Genomic DNA, 20993 nt, shown 5'->3' on the forward strand with positions numbered 1-20993 from the left:
TAAATATACCCCCGGACTTGGCCTCCACTGGATTCTGTGGCAAAGCATTCCACAGATTCACTACTCTCTGGCTAAAAAAATTCTTCCTTACCTCTTTGCTAAAAAGTCGCCCTCAATTTTGAGGTCGTGCCCTCTAGTTCTGGATACGCCCATCATAGGAAACATCCTCTCCACATCCACCCTGTTTAGTCCTTTCAACATTCTGTAGGTTTCAATGAGATACCTCCGCATTCTTCCAAATTCCAGTGAGTAAAGGCCCAAAACTGCCAAACATGCCTCATATGTTAACCCCTTCATTCCCAGAATCATCTTTGTGAACCTACTCTGGACTCTCTCCAATGACAATACATCCTTTCTGAGATATGGGGCCCAAAACTGTTGACAATACTCCAAGTGCAGCCTGACTAGTGTCTTATAAAGCCTCAGCATTATCTCCTTGTTTTTATATTCTATTCCCCTTGAAATAAATGCCAACATTGCATTTGCCTTCTTTACCTCAGACTCAATCTGTAAAGTAACCTTCTGCGAATCTGGCTCAAGGACTCCCAGGTCCCTCTGTAGCTCTGATGTTTGAACCTTCTCCCCATCGAGATAATAGTCTGCACCAATGTTCCTTTTACCAAAATGAAGGACCCTTCACTGCTGTCTGACACTATGACTAAATGGTAGAACAGGCTAGAGGAACCATATAACCATATAACAATTACAGCACGGAAGCAGGCCATCTCGGCCCTTCTAGTCTGTGCCGAACTCTTACTTTTACCTAGTCCCACCGACCTGCGCTCAGACTATAACCCTCCATTCCTTTCCTGTCCATACAGCTGTCCAGCTTAATTTTAAACAACATCGAACCTGCCTCACCCACTTCTGCAGGAAGCTACCACTCTCTGAGTAAAGTTCCCCCTAAACTTTTGCCCTTTAATTCTCAACTCATGTCCTCTTGTTTGAATCTCCCCCACTCTCAATGGAAAAAGCCTATCCACGTCAACTCTATCTATCCCCCTCATAATTTTAAATACCTCTATCAAGTCCCCCCTCAACCTTCTACGCTCCAAAGAATAAAGACCTGACTTGTTCAACCTTTCTCTGTAACTTAAGTGATGAAACCCAGGTAACATTCTAGTAAATCTTCTCTGTACTCTCTCTATTTTGTTGACATCTTTCCTATAATTTGGTGACCAAAACTGTACACAGTGCTCCAAATTTGGCCTCACCAATGACTTGTACAATTTCAACATTACATCCCAACTCCTATACTCAATGCTCTGATTTATAAAGGCCAGCATACCAAAAGCTTTCTTCACCACCCTATCCACATGAGATTCCACCTTCAGGGAACTATGCACCATTATTCCTAGATCCCTCTGTTCTGCAGCATTCTTCAATGCCCTACCATTTACCATGTATGTCCTATTTTGATTAGTCCTACCAAATGTAGCACCTCACATTTATCAGCATTAAACTCCATCTGCCATCTTTCAGCCCACTCTTCTAACTGGCGTAAATCTCTCCGCAAGCTTTGAAAACCTACTTCATTATCCACAACTCCACCTATCTTAGTATCATCTGCATACTTAACCAATTTCCCCCGGGATCAATAAAGTATGACTATGACTATACTTACTCATCCAATTTACCACCCCATCATCCAGATCATTAATGTATATGACAAACAACACTGGACCCAGTACAGAACCAACTAGCCTCCTGTTCCTAATTCATTTCATTACCAATATATGTGATTTGTCTTGCTCCTCAAGTGTTCATTTACCTGGAAACCCAACTTTCCCCCACTGTAAGCCTGTCATTGCCCTTCTTGTCAAGGCTCCTCACCCACTTCCCGCGGCCCACTCACCCACTTCCCGCGGCCCACTCACCCACTCCCGCGGCCCACTCACCTATCGGCATGGTCCTCGCAAACACAAAGGTGGAAACACTGCAGCCGAGCTTATGGGCTTCGTGGTTGCAGGCGTGAATGTCGACGCGGTACGTGGTGAAATGCCGCAGGTTGGAGATGACCGTCCTGTCACTGTACCGTACTTTGCTTTCGTAGAAAGGGTAGTCTTGCTTCCTCTCGGGGTCGGAGCTGTTCTGGTGTGGCTCAGGTGGCTTGGTTCCATTTACAGGGAGGGATGCATTGGCCACTCCGAAGGTGTCTCTGCGCTTGCGTAACGGCCTGTTGGAAAACCACAGATCCGAATAAGACCAACATGAATCCTAGAGCCATCCGCCAAAATCTCAAAGATGCAATGAGTTTAAAAGGCTCCTCATGCTTCAGATTACTTCCTCTGATGGATCAGTCAACCGGTGTTACGCTGATACGAGGCAATTAGAGGAAAGTATAGGGGAGAAGTCAGTTTTTTTTAAACACAGAAAGTCAAAGTAAAATTTATTATCAGAGTACATACATGTCACCACATACAACCCTGAGTCTTTTTCCTGCAGGCATACTTAGCAAATCTATAGGACACTAACTGTAAAACAGGATCAATGAACAGCAAACTGTGCAAATGCAAATCTAAATAAATAGCAATAAATAATGAGAGCATGAAATAACAAGTTAAAAAAGTTCTTAAAGTGAGACCACTGGTTGTGGGAACACCAGAAGTAGAATGAGTGTCATTATCCACTTTTGTTCAAGAGCCTGACGGTTGAGGGTGAGTAGTTGTTCTTGAACCTGGTGATACGAGTCCTGAGACACTTGTACCTTCTGCCTCATGGCAGCAACGAGAAAACAGCATGGCCTGGGTGGTGACGAAGGATGCTGCTTTCTACGGTAGTGTTTCATGTAGACGTGCTCGATGGTGGGAGGGCTTTACCCGTGGATGGTGTGTGAAACGTGCTGCCCGAGCTGGTGATGGAGGCAGATACTTTTGGGACATTTAAGAGAATCTTAGATAGGCACATGGATGTGAGACAAAAGGATGGCTATGTGCATGAAGGGTCTTGACCCAAAACACCGACTGTTTATTTCCATTCATAGATGAAGACTGACCTGCTGAATTCCTCAAGCATTTTGTGCGTGTTACTCTGGATCTCTTGTGGCTATATGCGAAGGAAGGGTTAGATTGACCCCAGAGAGCTTAAGGCGACAAAGATGTAGATGTTGAAATGCCCAACAGGTCAGACAGCATCTGTGGAGCGAGGGCCATGATGATACTGATGGATAACCTGAGACTGAAAGAGCCATTTCTGATATAGAGAAATCAAATTGTCTTTTAAGTTTCTGAATTTGATTTTAAATCCTGGAGGTTAAAGTGAGAACAGGCATTGCCAGCTAGGGCTCCTTCAAAGGGCATTGGAAATATGCACCTCAAACGTTATGTTAAATTGCTACATGTTGGCATGGTAATAAGGAATAATCAGAGTGGAAGTACAAACATGATGTAAAGTGTGGTACAAACTCGAGGGGCTAAAAGGCCTCTCTGTTCTTCTCTGCCATTCTGCTGGGTGGTTAACAGGTGGGGCTTTGGATGAGGAAGAGAGCGGGTCCCAGTATGAAGCCTCCCCTCTCGCTCGGCATTACCACGTATCTCTCATCCCTGGTGTTTCTATATTGACATACAGAGCAGAATAGGACCTTCAAGCCCTTTGAGGCACACCTTCCAGTAACCCCCGATTTAATCCCAGCCCAATCAAAGGACAATTCACAATGACCAACTAACCTACCAACCGGTAGGTCTTTGGATTGTGGGAGAAAACCGGATCACCGGGAGGAAACCCACGCGGCAGCAGGAATCGAACCTGGAACTGCAAAGCGTTGTGTTAACCACTACGCCACTGCGCCGACCCACCTCTGCATCCTCCAGCTCAATCTCATTGACACGGTGGGAAAACCAGGCGCGTAGCAGCAGCAGAAACACCAGATCACAGACTACAGCTTGCCGGCAAATGCATCACTTTCACTTTATTGAATAAGCAGCCTTCAAACAGCCAATTAAATAACAGGCATGACACTGTGCCCTTTAGGATGGGCCTGCCAAACTGATCAGTTGAACATTTAATTTTATGCTGATTAAAATTAGTAATTTACTGACACTGCTTTTCTGTTTGGGTTCACTGCGGATAAAAGTTAACAGTGTCATATTGAGAAAATGATCAATGAAGACAAGCTTTTAGCTAATCTCAGGAATGAGTATTCTCTAGTGTATTTAACTCGCATAATATCTGTTAATGGAGCTACTTATGAATATGTAGTTTTATCGAAATAAAGGATGACAACACAGGGAGAGCAGTTTGGACTCACAGACAATTTAATTTGCCTCATGCCATCCAGCTGGACCAGAGAAATACCAATAACAGGGCTGCTTAGCATAACACTGCATCAACCTCCATCCAGGATCCGATGGAAGACTTGGAGATGCAGCGGAGCTTTGGGAGTCAGAGACCTGCTCTTTGTGAACAGTCTGCTGTCAACATCACACCTCAGCTTAGTCACCTGCCATCCTTGAGGCTCAAGCACAGTCCATCCCCTGTTATAAAACTCTTGAATGATCCTCTTCGCAATAAAGACGAACTCTGGAGCAACAAACAATTTACGTTTCGGACCGAGACCCCAAGCTGGCTTCTTTCCCCTTCCTTGCCAGTCCTGAAGAAGGGTCTTGTCCCGAAACATTGACTGTTTATTCCTTTCCATAGACGCTGCCTGATCTGCTGAGTTCCTCCAGCATTTTGCGTGTGTTGCCCTGGATTTCGAGAATCTCTTGGGTTTATGATTTGTAACAAATAGTCTGCCAGAGGAACTTGACAGATTGCGTAGCATCTGTAGGAGGCAAGGAATTGTTGATGTTAGGTTGAAACCCTTCGTGGGTCTTGGAGTAGGGTTTTGACCTAACCTGTTGCGTTCCTCCAGCAGGCTGTTTGTTGCTCTAGATTCCAGTATCTGCAGTCTCTTACGTCTCCAATGCTAAACTCCTGATCTCTCTACTTACCTCTTCAAGGCCCTTATTCCCCTTCCCGCACTGCACTTTCTCTGTCACTGTAACACTTCATTCTGTTATTGGTTTTCTTTTTGTACTAACTCCACATGGTGTTACCGTAGCATATCAGCATAATGAGTTACAGTGCCGGCTGCACAATTGGGGTTCAATGCCCGCCACTGTCTGCAAAGAGTTTGCACATTCTCCCTGTGACCGGGTGTGTTTCCTCCCAGTACTTCAGTTTCCTCCCACATTCCAAAGGTTAGGGCGTTGTGGGCATGCTATGCTGGCACTGGAAGTACGACGACACCTGCCAGCTGCCCCCAGCACATCCTTGCGCTGTGTTGTTCATTAATGCGAGTGACGCATTCCACTGTATGTTTTAATGTACATGTTACAAATGAAGTTAATCCAATCAATGTATATTTGGACTGATCTTTATCTCGGTACACGATAATCCACTTGCAAAACCCTTGCAATTAATGACTGAGTTGACTTGCAGTATGCATTCGACTTCCTCCAGAGAAGACCAGATTTGCTGCAGATTTCATGAGCATTACTTATCTGCAGGCTAGGAGTGAGGTTCCAGTTAAGGAAGTTGAGAGGCGACCTCATCAAGTCTTTCAGGACTTGGAGAAGGACTGGTTGCATCCTCAGCTGGACAGTTGGGAACTGGGGACATCGTCCTGGGAAGTGGGCTGTCCATCTGGAATGCAGATGAGTAGAAACGCCTCCACCCATTGCATTACGAAACTTTAGAATTCCTTCCCAGAAAGCTGTGCAAGATCGGGCAGAGAATAGACTCAAAGACAAGATTCAAGATGAAATTATGAAAGTGTGTGGAGATAGGTGGGAAAGTAGAAATTAGAGCACAACAGATCATAAGATATAAGAACCCGATGAGGCCATTCAGCCCATCAAGTTTGATCTGCCATTCAATCATGCTGATTTTTTACCAACTCCATTCTCCCCCTTACTGAGCAAGAACCTATCCGTATCTGCCTTAAATACACCAAATAACTCAGCCTCCAACAAAGTCCACAGATACACTATCTGCTGGCTACAGAAATTCCTCTTCATCTCAGTTATAGAGTCATAGAAAAGTGATCCCAGCTACTCACAGAACTTGAAAAGCGTTGTGAACACAACCCATCATTTAAACCACACTCCCCTCCAATCACTAGTGACATAATTAATGACCCCTCCCACCCCAGGCAATCTCTCTTCTCTGCTCTGCCATCAGGCAGAAGGTACGAAAGCATGTACCACCAGGCTCAGGGACAGCTTCTATTCCAGACCCTTGAATAGGTCTGAGTTCAAGAATCTGTGAAAGACCTCCGAGCATACCTGGCTGTGGCCCGTGTATTTATTTGTCTGATGTTACTACACTTTCTCTGTAAATGCAACATTATATGAAGACCATAAGGCACAGGAGCAGAAACAGACCATTCAGTCCACTGAATCCGTTCTGTCATTCTATTATGGCTGACCTATTTCCCCTCTCAAACCCATTCTCCTGCTTTCTCCCCGTAAACTTTGAATTCCTTCCTAATTCCAAGGAGAGAGGAGAAGATGGCAGCGCGCAGCCTCTCCGGTGAATGATATCTGTAATCTGTCAAGTAGAGGACCGTGCACAATTCTGATTTGATGGAGACGGACGTGAGAGTACGGAGGAACGTCTGGAAAACTTCTGAAATGCCCGCTTCGCTGCCGCTGCTACTGTGTGGTAACCAGAATCTCCGGAGCAGAAGGCCCAGCTTTGCTTGTTTCAGTGGCCAGGGCGAGGTCAAATGCGCTCGGCAGAGGATGGCACTCAGGAGGCTGTATCGGAGGGGCTGGTCGGAGGCTCGAAGTTTTCGGATGGACGGACTCAGTGTCGGCTGTGGTCGGCTGCTTCCAAGGCATCGGCAAGTTGACGGTGCCTGGAGGTTTATGGCAGGGAGTTTCTCCATTTGCCGCCTGCTATCGGGGACTCGGGAGTCGATCGACTTGGGAGCTTGTGACTTTTTTTACCGTGCCCATGGTTTGTTCTTCATCAAATTATGGTATTGCTTTGCACTGCTGTAACTATATGTTATAATTATGTGGTTCTGTCAGTGTTAGTCTTTGGTTTGTCCTGTTTTCTGTGATATCACTCTGGAGAAACATTGTATCATTTCTTAATGAATGCATGCAGTTCTAAATGACAATAAAAAAAGAGGACTGAGTGTTCTCATAATCTAATCTAATCAAAATGCTATCAATATCTGCTTCAAATATATTCAATGACTTGGCCTCCACAGCCATCTGTGGCAATGAATTCCACAGATTCACCACCCTTTGGCTAAAGAAATTCCTCCTCATCTCTGTTCCAAAGGGACGTCTTTGCACTCTGAGATTGTGCCCTCTGGTCCTAGACTCTCCCACCATTGGAATCATCCTCTCCACATCCACTCTATCTATTCTGCATTACTTTTTTTTAAACCTCAATGCACTTAAGTATGGCATAATCTACCCGGGCGGTACACAAACAAAAGCTTTTCACTGTATTGCAGGACATATTAGCATCAATGAGGATCAAGTGTAATATATCTAATTTGTCTGTTACATGAAGCTAGGTTGCAGTGTGCTACAAGGATAATACAGAGGATGTTTCACAGAACTTGGATGATTAATAATAGAACAGACTGAAAATAATGTGGAAGTTGAGAGGTCTGCCAGCCTGGTAGAAGAAACAGAAAGGTAAAGTAAATCTTAAAATGGTGAGAGATTGAAATGCTGTTGTTCAGAGAATCTGGATATTCTTACACATAAGTTCAAAGTTCAAAGTACATTTATGATCAAAGTATGTATGCAAGATACAACCCCACAGACAGCCGCGAAACAAAGAAAACCTTAGAACCCATTCGAAGAATGTTCGGTTTGGTCTTAACGAAGTCAAACTTAGCGCAGGTAGCACTAACATATTTATTTGGGACACTCCCGCCAACATGAGCGCATGCGACCAGTTTACCAACATCAGTTCCGGTTCCCGGTGAATGCTTGCTCGTCTTCCGCACTCGCCCGGTGATTTCAATCTTCCCCGGTGCCTTAATCAGCGAAAAATGGATCCGATCATGGGCTCGCACGCCTCAGGGAAAATCCTTGGAGGCAGCAAAGAGCCATATCACTCAATTGGCCCAAAAACTCACCACTAAAATGTAGATCATAGGCTCCAACAGTAGTAGAGCCACATTTGAAAGAAAAAGACGACGTAAAAGAAGTGAAAGAAGTAGTTTCATGAACTGTCTGGAGGATGTCAAACTTTGCCGTGTTGTTCCATCTTCTTCCTGAGGTCAAGTACTGCAAACAATTAGCAAGGAAAACAATATTTTTGTCATTATTGTAGGGGCTTCGAAGAGCAGAATCCAGTTGTTTCAATTTTATCACTCTCTGGCGAGGCAACCCCTGGAATACTGCCAACTGGTCTGGCCTCCTAGCACAATTATTGGAAAATAGGACATTTATCTGAGACAAAAGATATTATTTTTCAACATTGCAAAAAAAAAGTCTTCTGGCTTACAGTAGAGCAAAGGTATTTCAGCAACTTTCACAGCTTACGGCACAGATTTAAGAACATGGCGCAAATGAAGAGTGACTTAGATTCTCCATAAGCCCAACCAGAGAAAATTACTGCCCATGGGGAGCTGGCGACACAGGAGAACATGGAAAATTGGCAGAAATCACTCAGTTTTGCTCCATCATTGGTCACAGGAGTCACGGAGTCACAGAGTCCAGAAGGAGGCCCTTCAGCCTAAATTGTCCATTCTGAAATAGATGCACAGCTAAGCTACTCCCAGTTGAATTCATTTGGACCACATCTCTCTAAGTCTTTCCTGTCCAAACGTCAGAATTAGAATCAGGTTTATTATCACTAACATATGTCATGAAACTCATTTTCCGACAGCAACACAGTGCGATTCATAAAAAAAAATGTTACAATCAGAAATATGTATAAAATTAAATAAATTGCGCAAAAAGAGTGCAAAATAATGAGGTAGTGTTCACGGACTGCTCAGAAATGCGATGGTGGAGGGGAAGAGGCTGTTTCTGAAACTGCATCTGCATTTGCCAATTCCTCTGACAGCTTGATCCACATATCCATCATCCTGATACAGCCCCCTGTCGCTGCCTTCTCTCCAAATCATCTGCTTCCTTTAGCACTGCGAAATGACATCTACACTCTGATTGAATCTGTTGATGACTTGGCTTTCGATCTGCGGTAGAAATTCCATGAGTGCAGCACCCAGATTCTCCTGATATCAGTCTTAAATGCAGATTCCGTATCCAAAGGCTCCAACGCCTCTCCAAATGTGAGGATCATACTGCCTACATCGAGTAGATCTCGTTCCAATCTTCACTGACAGTGAGACTTGAACAATAATCCATTTCAATGGAATCACAGAACAGGTCCTTCATCTCCACCCCCGCCCCACCCCATACCCCTCCTAAACTTTTCCTCTCCATGTATCTGTCCAAACAGCCAGAACCAGAGCTGGGGTTGGGACTCAGAGTCATGCCATCTGCTCCACTGTACGACTCCATGACTTCTGTGACCATATTGAGCCATTCTCAGGTTAGAGGAGCAACACCTGGTAGCCTACAACCTGACGGAATGAATGTCGATTTCTATAAACGTCAGCTGATTGCTCTAACCGCCTCCTCCTCTTTTTTCCATTCCCCATTCTGGCTCCCCTCCTAACCCTTCCCTTCCCTTCCCCCAACCATCACCTCCCTCTGGTACCTCTCCTCCTTCCCCTTTTTCCGTGGCCCATTCTCCTCTCCTATTAGATTGCATCTTTTCCAGCCCCTTAGCTCTTCCATCTATCACCTCCAGCTTCTAACCAGCCCCTTCCCTCTACCCACATGCCTTTCCCCTCATCTGGCTTTACCTAGCACCTTCTAGCTTGTACGTTGTCCTCAAACCCCACCTTCTATTCTGGCCTTTCCCCCTTCCTTTCCAGTCCTGATGAAGAGTCTCAGCCTGAAACGTTGACTGTTTATTCCCCTCCCCAGATGCTGCCTGACTTGCTGAGTTTCCTCCAGGATTTTGTATGTGTAGCATGTTATAGGAGACACCTTGTTTAAAACAACTACTGTTAAGTTAACTGTAGAGTCTAATGTGTCCACACATTAAAACAAGGCAGAATGGAGATTTTAAGTCATCTGCCTGAGACGTGACTTTGCTCGTCATTCCCCAGCAGTCTATTACTGCAACTCAGGATATCCATCAGGGAAAGAGGAGGACGCTTCGCCAAGTCAGATAGCTCTGGAACGGATTCATACCCTGCACTGGGTCACTGTGACACAGTGCCAGTCCCTCTCTATAAACAGGCTGCTGGAGACAATGTTAATGGGTGATACTGGTAAGCAGTCCAGTCCTACAGCTCACGTCTGCCTAAAAGTGGGATAAAGATGGCCAGAGTTTCCCTGAAGGAACTTTGTTAAGGGCTGTAAGCAAGAGGAGGGTCTCAGCTGACAGCAATCATTAAGGAAATGATATGTTTTTAAGCAGTGTTTATCAAGTCCCTGAAAAAGGACTTTGCAATACTTTGAGTACTGGCAACCAGCTCTGGGAAGGAAACAGTGATTTTGGAGAGTTTTCTGCTTGGTGGTGGGAGCTGAGAGAGGAGTGGGCAAGAGGGCAAATTCCATCCAATCTTCCACAGGCACAGGCAACCCTCCAATGCAGGCAAGCACTTAAAATTAAAGGGGCTCCCACTTAAGACAAAAATGAATCCTTTTTTTGAGGGTGGTAGAACTTCCACAGAGAGCTCTTTATTTTAAAGGTGGAGATGGAGGTGGATAAGTTCTTAGTGAGCAAGGAGGATCTGGAGACATTAGGTTCGCTTAAAAGACTCTAAGTGAATGGATGATAGAAAAGTGTAAGGCTATATAGGAGGGAAGGGTTAGATTGATCTTAGTATAGGTTAAAAGGTCACCACACATTGTCAGCCAGCCAGTGGTGCAGTGGCATTCACATAAGAACATAAGAAATAGGAGCAGGAGTAGGCCATCCGGCCCATCGAGCCTGCCCTGCCATTCAGTAAGATCATGGCTAATCTGTCCGTAAACTCAGCTCCATCCACCTGCCTTTTCCCCATAACCCTTAATTCCCCTACTATGTAAAAACCTATCTAACTGTTTCTTAAATATATTTAGTAAGGAAGCCTCAACTGCTTCCCTGGGCAGAGAATTCCACAGATTCACTACTCTCTGGGGAAAACGGTTTCTCCTCATCTCCTTCTCCCCTGAATCTTGAGGCAATGTCCCCTAGTTCTAGTTCACACCAGCCTTCAAGGCAAGTGCTCCCAGGTTCGGATCCAGCCAGCCCCTTGCATGTTTTCCCATCCATGCTGGGTTGAGCATCGAGCTAGCAACTCAGCCTCGTAAAAAACAGACAGAAAATGTTAAGGAGAAGGCCCGATGGACCACAAGGCACAACAACATTGTAGGCTGAGGGGCCTCTACTGTGCTGTGATGTTCCATGTTTTAGCTTTGGGTTAGTCGCATATTCATGGAGCCATCCTTCAACGCAGTAACAAAAGTGGTATATTTTAGGTGTCTGGAGTTTATGCTCAGAGGTTTTTGGAACAGACACTAGCACTTCATATTCCAAGGGTTTCTGCTAGTTGGGATGTGCCAACATTGTAAATATGTAATTCTGGAAATTTACCCGATCATATTCAAAATGTTGAAGTGGATGATTGTAGCAATTGAAAGCGTAGTTAGTCGTTATTGTCATCTTTATATTGAAGAAGCGTACGACATGAAAGGAGAATGAGATTCTCCTCGACTCAATTTCTCGAAGATTAGCTATGTGAACAGACTTTTATATTTCCCACAGTCAGTCATAACAATGAACGCTGGCCACAAACCAGATGAGAGGGAGCACCAGGCATCTGCTCAAAAACCAAGTAGGTGGACAGGACGCAGGCTGCCCCAGGATGCAATCTGGTCAGGGGCTGCAGGGAGCTGGTCTGAAAACAGCTGGTCCTCCCCTGACACCCCTGAGATGGGACCAACCATCCCCCCAAGGTGCACAGCCTGTCTCAGTCCACCACCGAACATCACCCAGTTGAACAATCGGATTGAATCCAAAGCTCCAGTTCACAGGAGAGGGAGGGGGCAGACAAAATAAACCAAATTTCATGACATATGTGGGTGATAGTGAACCTGATTCCGATATGGGTCTCCATTGTGGACAGGGAACAGGGAGAGGGGAATCATGGTCAGGAAAAGGAGAGGGGAGGGAGCTGGAAACACCAGAGAGATGTTCTGTAATGATCAATAAACCAATTGTTTGGAATCAAATGCCCTGGCCTGGTACCTCTGCCACCTGTCCCATGCCCCTCCTGTGGAGCTCCACCCTCACCTTTCCCAAAATCCTTTGCTCTGGCAGATTTACAAACTTGACCTCCGCTCCATGTTGACCAATCCAGTACTGTGCACAAGCCTTAGGCAACTTAGCTATATATAAATGCCAAAGACTTTCACACAGTACTGGAAATAGATAATGATTATCTTTACTGTCAAATGAAAGAGTGAATGATTTTGTTTTGCAATCAAAGAGCAGAGAGATGTTTACACAGAAAACATCTCTTGCCGGCCTGGTGCCAGCAAGAACACATGACATTGGATAATACATTTTGAAATCCTCACAGATCTGGTGTATATATCAGTATTTGGATAGTAAATGGTTACAATAACAATAATATTTAGAATTGATGTTATTTTCAATTCTCTTTTTTAAAAATACTAATCATTTTTAACAGGTTTTCTAAAATGCCTCATTTATTTCAATCTGTCTCTGTTGTACTTTTATTAATAGTAAGGCAAAGGATACACGCAAATAAGCAACAGGACTCATCCTTCTTTCTTAAAAAAGTCGATAATTATTGTTACTAGTTCATCAATCAATAATAATCACTGCTCAAAATTACCGTGGCACATGAGCGATTATCACCAATTTCTGCACATGTTCACTTGTGTCCCAGAGTATTTCTGTGTGCTGATGCTGAGCAACCACTGAAACAGGGATGGTTTTTTGCCATTGCTATTTAGCTGAATCCCACGCTACAGTTCAGATTTAAGGATGTGCCCAGAGACAAGAACACAAAGTTCCAGTGTAGAACTGAGGAAGGGCCTGGCAACTACTCCATCTTTTCAGATAAGACAGTGCAAAACTTTAAATTAAGCCCCAGACTAAAAAACTGGAGGAATTCAGTGGGTCAGGGACCATCTGTGGAGGGAAATGGGCAGTTGATATATCAGATTGAGACCCTTCAACTGGGCCGAAGGACAGAGGGGAGACAGCCAGTATAAAAGGTGGGAGTGAAGGAAGAGCTGGCAGACGATGGGGTGGATCCCGACGAAGAGCTGTGATAAGCAGATGGGGGAGAGGAGAGTGAGAATAGCGACAGCAGACAGGAGGTGAGGGGTGGAGGCAACAAAGGCCAGAAGGTGGTGGAATCTAAAGATTAAAAGATTAACTTTATTTGTCCCACGAACATTGAAACATACAGTGAAATGAGTTGTTGGCATCAATGACCAGCACGGTCCAAAGATGTGCGGGGGCAGCCCGCAGGTAACGCTATACTTCCGGTGCCAACATAGCATGCCCACATCTTACTAATCTATACTCGAGGGGTGATTGTTAAGTTCGTGGCCTAAGCTAGAAGGCATCAACTTTAGAAAACCTTGCACATTTTCCTATATTTACACAGTTAGTCCAGCGGTCATGAAGCATACAGATCTCTTCTTTGTAGAAGTCGGTGTCTTGGACCTCCAGAAGTGGTCCACAGCAGAGGTGATTGATAAGTTCGTGGCCTATGGTAGAAGATGAGTTATTAATTTCAAACTTTTTGCATTTTCACTCAAAGAGTTGAACTGTACGTGCATGTAATGAAAGCTGTATAACTCATCTCCTTCTACCTTAGGGCACGAACTTATCAGTCACCCCTGCTGTGGACCACTTCTACAAAGAAGGGATCCGTATGCTCCACGACCGCTGGACTAAGTGTGTAAATGTCGGAGGGGACTATGTTGAAAAATAAATGTGATAGGTTTTGTAAAACTGACTCCTTCTGCCTTAGGCCACGAACTTATCAATCACCCCTGCTGTGGACCATCTGGAGGTCCAAGATGCTCTCGTTACATGCACGTGCAGTTCAACTCTTTGAGTGATAATGCAGAAAGTTTGAAGTTAATAACTCATCTGCTTCTACCTTAGGCCACGATCTTATCAATCACCCCTTGTACTTTTGGGATGTGGGAAGAATACGGAGCACCCGGGGAAAACGCGTGTGGTCACAGGGAGAACATACAAACGCCTCACAGACTGCCGTATGAACTGAACTCTGATTGTGATTGCTGGCACTGTTAAACATTACGCTTACCGCTATGCTACCACAGACCATGGAAATGCGGGATAAGGGTGGAAATGGCAGAACAAACCAAGCACCAGTCTACCCTCCAATTGAACAGGGGAGTAGCTGACACCACTTTGAAGAGCAGTGCTGGAATTCCTTGCCATGTCCTATTCAATACTTATCTTCAACCAACATGAGCAACACGCACACTACAGTTTCTGGGATCTCGCTGTGCAAAAATGACTGCTGCAATCCTATCATTCACAATCACTTCCAGCAGATACTTCAGGGCAAGAAGTTATGAGCACAATTCATAAACTCGCGTCTCTTGCAACAGCTGCCAGTTCGAACAGATGTGGTCACACTACCTGGGCATGAAGATGGAGTTGTGCAGAAAATTCTCAAAGGACTTCTGAAACATGACTTCCTCGGCTTCGGCATTGATCTCAGCCTGGGTCTTTGGGCATGCACAGCACTGTCCCTGGCCATTCTTATCGGAGGGTTTGGAATCGCCATTGCCATCCAGGTCAATTGTCCCTGTGGCCGAGATCCTGGTGGGCAGCTTCAGACCTGGAGAAGTGAGAGAACGATCAAGTGAGAATGGAGTGGGTTACACCTGCTTCCCGCACACCGGACGTACGTGACAAGGAATCTCCCACTCCTTTCTGGTCGTCCCAGTACAGGAAGGATGCTGAGGGTTTGCAAAGGGTGTGGAAGACGTTTACCAGGAAGCTGCCTAGTTTAGAAGGCATGTGCTATCATTAGAGGCTGGACAAACCAATCTTGGAGTGCTGGAGGCTGAGAGGAGATCTGATAGAGGTTTATAAGATTATGAGGGAGGGAGAGAGAGGGAGAGAGGGAGAGAGGGAGAGAGGGAGAGAGGGAGAGAGGGAGAGAGGGAGAGAGGGAGGGAGGGAGGGAGGGAGAGAGGGAGGGAGGGAGGGAGGGAGGGAGAGAGGGGGAGAGGGGGAGAGGGAGGGGGAGATGGAGAGGGAGAGGGAGAGGGAGAGGGAGAGGGAGAGAGAGAGAGAGAGAGAGAGAGAGAGAGAGAGAGAGAGAGAGAGAGAGAGAGAGAGAGAGAGAGAGAGAGAGAGAAAGAAAAAAATGAGAATCTTTTTCCCAGGGTAGAAATGTCTAAAACCAGAGGGCACGTATTGAAGGTGAGAAGGGGGCGGGTTCAAAGGGGATGTGCGGGGTAAAGATTTTTTACTCAGAGACTGGTGGATGCCAGGAATGTGCTGCCTGGTGTGGTGGTAGAGGCAAATACATTAGAGGCTTTTAAGGGATGTTTAGATAGGCACATGAATATGAGGAAGATGGAGGGATTGTGTAGGTAGGAGCGATTAGTTTATGGGTTTTTTTAAATTTACTTTTTAGCTGTTTGGCACACTTTGGGCCAAAGGGCCTATTCCTGTGCTATACTGTTCTATATTCAATGTTCTTTCAGACCGTTTGTTACGATGAGGCAGCTTATGTCGTCAATGGGAAATACTGCCTTCTCTGGGATCGAGTCACGCCAGTCAGAAGGAACAGGTTTGCTCCACCAAACAGAGCATGTTGGCCTGCCCCTCAACACCAAGAACGCTGAAGCTTACTGAGTATTGAGAAACCTAGATAGGGTGTTTCCAGTAGTGGAGGAGTTTATGACCAGCCTGAGAATACAATAATGTCTGTCTCCTTACAACAGAGATGAGAAGGAATTTCTTCAGCCACAGGGCAGTGAATCTGTGGAATTCATTGCCACAGGGGGCTGTGGAGGCCAAGTCATTGGATATATTTAAAGTGGAGATTGATAGGTTCTTGATTATTAAGGGTGTCAGAGGTTACAGGGAGAAGGAAGTTGAGCGGGAAAATAAATCAAGAATAATCGAACAGTAGAGAGACTCGATAGGCTGAATGGCTTAATTCTGCTCCCATGTCTTATGATCAAACTAGTTACTCTAACTTTGAGCTTCCTGGGAACTTACCCTACCTTTATCCTAATATTACCCCACCATTATTCCTCTTTACCACCCGTTACCTTGCCTCTAGGAAAAGAACACAGGAAAATATCTCATTCAGAGCTCTGAGTGAGCAAACAGAAACCATTTCCAACTTGAGGGCAGGAACTTCAGGATGCTTCACAGGCAAAAGCTAGGAGAAGTTTCTCATTCCCGAAGACTGGTGGAAAGTGGAGAAGGATGGAACAGGATTTGCAATAGGTCTTTCAGGCAGATATGCAAGTGACAGCTAAAGTCGCTAAAAAACACAGATGCTAAAAATCTGACCTCAAAGCAGGAAGTGGTGGAAGTACTCGGGCGACCAGGCAGCATCTATGAAGATAAACCACGGCTCATAGTCCTGAAATGCCAACCTCCTGCAGAGATGCTGCCCAGCCAGCTGAGTGCCTCCAGCATTTCAGTTACTTGTTGCCCCTGTGACGTACTTTTCCCTAACTTCCATCCTATCCCCAGGACATGACTGGGGGAAACCATCTTCCTATCTGCTCCACCCCCTTTTACCTTTGTGACAGTAGTCATGTTTGTAAAGTTCGGCATCCTCTGGTTGCTGCTGCCAGCGCACCAGGTAATAGGTGATGTTCCCGTTCGAAAGGGCGGGCGGCTTCCACTTCACTACGAGCTGTGACGAGGAGTTGGACACTGACACCACATCCAGGGGAACCGAAGGAGCTGGGGAGAGAAAGCACAGCAAAACTCCATTGAACACCACACATAAAAATAACTCCCACACTTACGACTCAATCAGACTTCACTTCACTTGAGAACAGCATGGCCCCTATCACACACCGTTCTGAATTCTGAACAGAGAAATGTCATTTTTATCCAGAATTGGCTAGCAGTTCTGGATATAGACCACTTAGTAAACGATGCATGGCTGAATTCCGTACCTGCAAGAACAATCACTATTCACAGGTGTTAAAAATCTATAGAAACTACAAGCTGACCACAGATGATACATTGAAGTTAGTAAAGCAATTGTCCCTTAGTTGGTGTGTGCGCCTTCGATTGCTCATCCCGTCTCCTGCTGCAGAGGGAAGCTATGCTCTTCAAAGCTCTGGGCTGGGCTGTCTACAGTCTATCCCTACCTGGATATCATGTTAACCCTTGCCTTCCACAGCCGCACCTTTATAAAACTCTGGTCGGGGCACATCTGAAGTACTGAATTCAATTTTGGTCAGCCCAAGGATGTGGAAGCTTGGGAGAGGGTGCTGAAGAGGTTTACTAGGATGTTGCCTGGATTAGAGAGTGTGACCTATAAGGAGAGGTTGGACAAACTTGGGTTTTGTCTGGAGTGGCAGAGTCTTGGGGGAGACCTGATAGAGGCTTATTATGAGAGACGTGGAAAGAGAAGGCAGCCAATATCTTCCTCGCCAAGGTTGAAATGTCTAATACTAGACAGCAAGCAGTTAAGACGAGGAAGTTCAATGGAGATGTGTGGGGCAAGGTTTTTTTATACAGAGCAAAACCATGAGATATAAGAGCAGAATTAGGCCATTCAACCCATCGAGTCTGATCCATCATTCCATCGTGGCTGATTTATTATCCCTCTCAACACCATTCTCCTGCCTTCTACCCGTAACCTTTGATGCTCTGACGAATCAAGAACCTATCAACCTGCGCTTTAAACATACCCGACACTCGGCCTCCTCGGCCATCTGTGACAATGAATTCCAAATTCACTTCTGGCTAAAGAAATTCCTCCTCATCTCTGACAGTAGAGGTTTCCAAAGATTCGCTTCCTCCGAGATAAGAAATTTCTCTGTTGCTAAGTACTAAATTACCTTCCCATTATTATGAGACTGAGACTCCCGAGAGGGTGGAAAATGTTCTCCCTGATAAGCACTGGAATTTTAAAGAGATCAGTTCTCAATGACGCTGTAGAAATAACAATCCCAGTATTCCTGATCTGTCCTTGCTCAACAAACCCACTATCCCAGATATACACTGGTGTGTCTCTGTTCCACTCTCTTTTTTTTTCAGGCCAGGAAACCAAAGCTTTACATACTACTCCTGGCTCAGTCTTACAGGGCCCTGTATTATTGCAATAAAATATTTTCACTCCAGTCCTCAAATCCCCTCCTAATAATGCCTCCATCGGCTGGAGTTGACTACAGGTGTTGCGTCCAAGCAGTCTACATGATACGCAAGCCAGGTCAATAAAATATGGAGAGCTGTTGCTCCTGCAGCAGACTCCCCCTCTCCATGCAGCTGATGAATCTAAAGGAATGGGAGAGACCCATACAGTTTGGCACCAGCAACGTTGCAGGAATTGCCAGTCAGCGTTGAACTCAAGGCAGAACTGCCTTACGGAATCCAGTTGCAGATTTCTCCATAGTGTTCGCTCCTGAAGCCTTCCCCAATAGCAGGTATAGTTGCAAGGCAGCGGAGCTTTGTGATCAAAGTTTCCCTTCTCCTGGATCAGCTGTCAACCATGGGTGACCAGCCCCATCTGCCCAAAGCCCCCTCCTAACATATCACTGCCTTTATCAGATTCCACCATCTGCAGCCCTTTGCTGCCTTCCAAACTCTGCTGGTGTCTCCTCCTCTCCCTCTCCCACCTGATTCTACCAGCCAATCAACACCTCTTCACCTGGATCCACCAATCACTGGGCAGCTTTCACTCCCATCTGAGGCCTGTATACCAGCCATACCCCCTTTACCTCCACTCTTCTAGTTTACTCTAGATGAAGTCTGTGATGGAGAGCACTGGGAAAACACACTCCTTATTCATGTGCATTCACACACTCAGAGATGGCCTTGTCATTCTGCTGTTGCGTTAAGTGTATGCACCTCAGTGTCTTCCTACAATGTCCTAAACTAAGCTGATATGCTTAGATTGGCTTTACGGTGCCTTTCCCGTCACAGATAGTTGGCTGGTGGCGCAGTGACATCAGCGCCGGACTCCGGAACAGAGGTTCCCGGGTTCAAATCCAGTCGGGCCGCTCCCGAGTACGCTTTCCATCCGTACCGTGTTGCGTGTTGGGCTGGCAACTCGACCTCGTAAAATAAAGAAAATACTGCGAAATGTCTGTGCAAGGAGTGCTGCCCCACACAGCCTTCTGATCCGCACCCTGTAAGGCATGAAATGTCCGACGCTAGCCTCTCAGGCTTGAGTCGACGTCGTCGTCATCATGGTGGAACATTCTACTTCTATAGTAATGGGGATACCTAAATGTCACAACGACGAAGAGCTGATTGTAGACTTCAGAAGGGTAAGACAAAGGGACACAAACCAATCCTCATAGAGGGATCAGAAGTGGAGAGAGTGAGCAATTTCACTCACTCCTGGGTGTCAAAATTTCTGAGGATCCAACCTGATCCCAACATATCGAATCACAAACAAGAGAAAATCTACAGATGTTGGAAATCCGAGCAACACACACAAAATGCTGGAGGAACTCAGCTGATGGACCGAAATGTCAACTGTACTTTTTTCCATAGATGCTGCCTGGCCTGCTGAGTTCCTCCAGCATTTTGTGTGTGTTGCCCAACTTATTGACACAGTTATAAAGAAGGCAAGTCAGTGGCTATATTTCATTAGGAGTTTGAAGAGATTTGATTGTCACCTAAAGCAGTTGAAAACTTCTATAGGGGTACCATGGGGAGCATTCTGACTGGCTGCATCACTGTCTGGTATCAGGGGAGAGTTCGTAACAGGATTGAAAAAAGCTACAGAAAGTTGTAAATTAGTCAGCTCCATCATGGGTACTAGCCTCTATGGTATCCAAGACATCTCCAAGGAGCAGAGAGGACCCCCATCACCCAGGACATGCCCTCTCCTCACTGTTACTGTCAGGAAGGAGGTACACGAGGCTGAAAACAAACACTCAGTGATTCAGGAACAGCTTCTTCCCCACTTCCATCTGATTCCTAAATGGATATTGAATCTATGAACACTACCTCACTACTTTGTTTTATTATTCCTGTTTTTACACTAATATTCTTAATTTAACTATTTAATATATATATACTTACCATAATTCATTTGTTTTCTCAACACTTATCATGTATTGCATTTTACTGCAGCCGCCAAGTTAACAAATTCAAGACATATGCCAGTGATATTAAACTTGATTCTGATGTGAATATATTGTTTGTGTATGGTATTTAATCTAACTACTTCTGATTATTTTTGTAATATGATTGTAACTACATTGTGGGGTGCATCAGATTCTAACTCATGTGTAGTCTTAAGTTAACTTTATTGGTTATTAAAGATGTTAAGTCCTAGAGCTAGAAAAAGGAGCTCTTCGCCTTCAGTGAGGGAGGGAGATATGAGCTCTTTGCCCTCGGTGAGGGAGGGAGATATGGAGCTCTTCGCCCTCGGTGAGGGAGGGAGACATGAGCTCTTCGCCCTCAGTGAGGGAGGGAGATATGGAGCTCTTTGCCCTCAGTTAGGGAGAGAGATATGGACTCTTTGCCCTCAGTGAGGGAGAGAGATAAGGACTCTTTGCCCTCGGTGAGGGAGGGAGATAGGAGCTCTTCGCCCTCAGTGAGGGAGAGAGATATGGAGCTCTTTGCCCTCGGTGAGGGAGAGAGATATGGACTCTTCGCCCTCGGTGAGGGAGAGAGATAAGGACTCTTTGCCCTCGGTGAGGGAGGAAGATAGGAGCTCTTTGCCCTCGGTTAGGGAGAGAGATAAGGACTCTTTGCCCTTGGTGAGGGAGGGAGATAGGAGCTCTTTG

The 20993-nt window shown here is 45.5% G+C and overlaps 1 protein-coding gene across 5 annotated transcripts in view; it reads right to left on the reverse strand.

Annotated features, from left to right (window-relative positions):
• Positions 1 to 20993, reverse strand: part of igf1ra (insulin-like growth factor 1a receptor) — a 311540-nt gene that overhangs the window by 46680 nt on the left and 243867 nt on the right. For all 5 annotated transcript variants that reach the window (XR_011889661.1, XM_072282801.1, XM_072282802.1 and 2 more), the window contains 3 exons: positions 16810 to 16977; positions 14677 to 14878; positions 1899 to 2176 (listed from right to left, as the gene is read on the reverse strand). Coding sequence is in view for 4 of the 5 variants with exons in the window: in XM_072282801.1 (XP_072138902.1) it covers positions 1899 to 2176; positions 14677 to 14878; positions 16810 to 16977 (648 nt within the window). In the remaining variant the exon portion in view is untranslated. The remainder of the gene's footprint in view (positions 1 to 1898; positions 2177 to 14676; positions 14879 to 16809; positions 16978 to 20993) is intronic.

Source organism: Mobula birostris, chromosome 18, assembly GCF_030028105.1.
Source record: "Mobula birostris isolate sMobBir1 chromosome 18, sMobBir1.hap1, whole genome shotgun sequence".
NCBI classification, from domain to species: Eukaryota; Metazoa; Chordata; class Chondrichthyes; order Myliobatiformes; family Myliobatidae; genus Mobula; species Mobula birostris.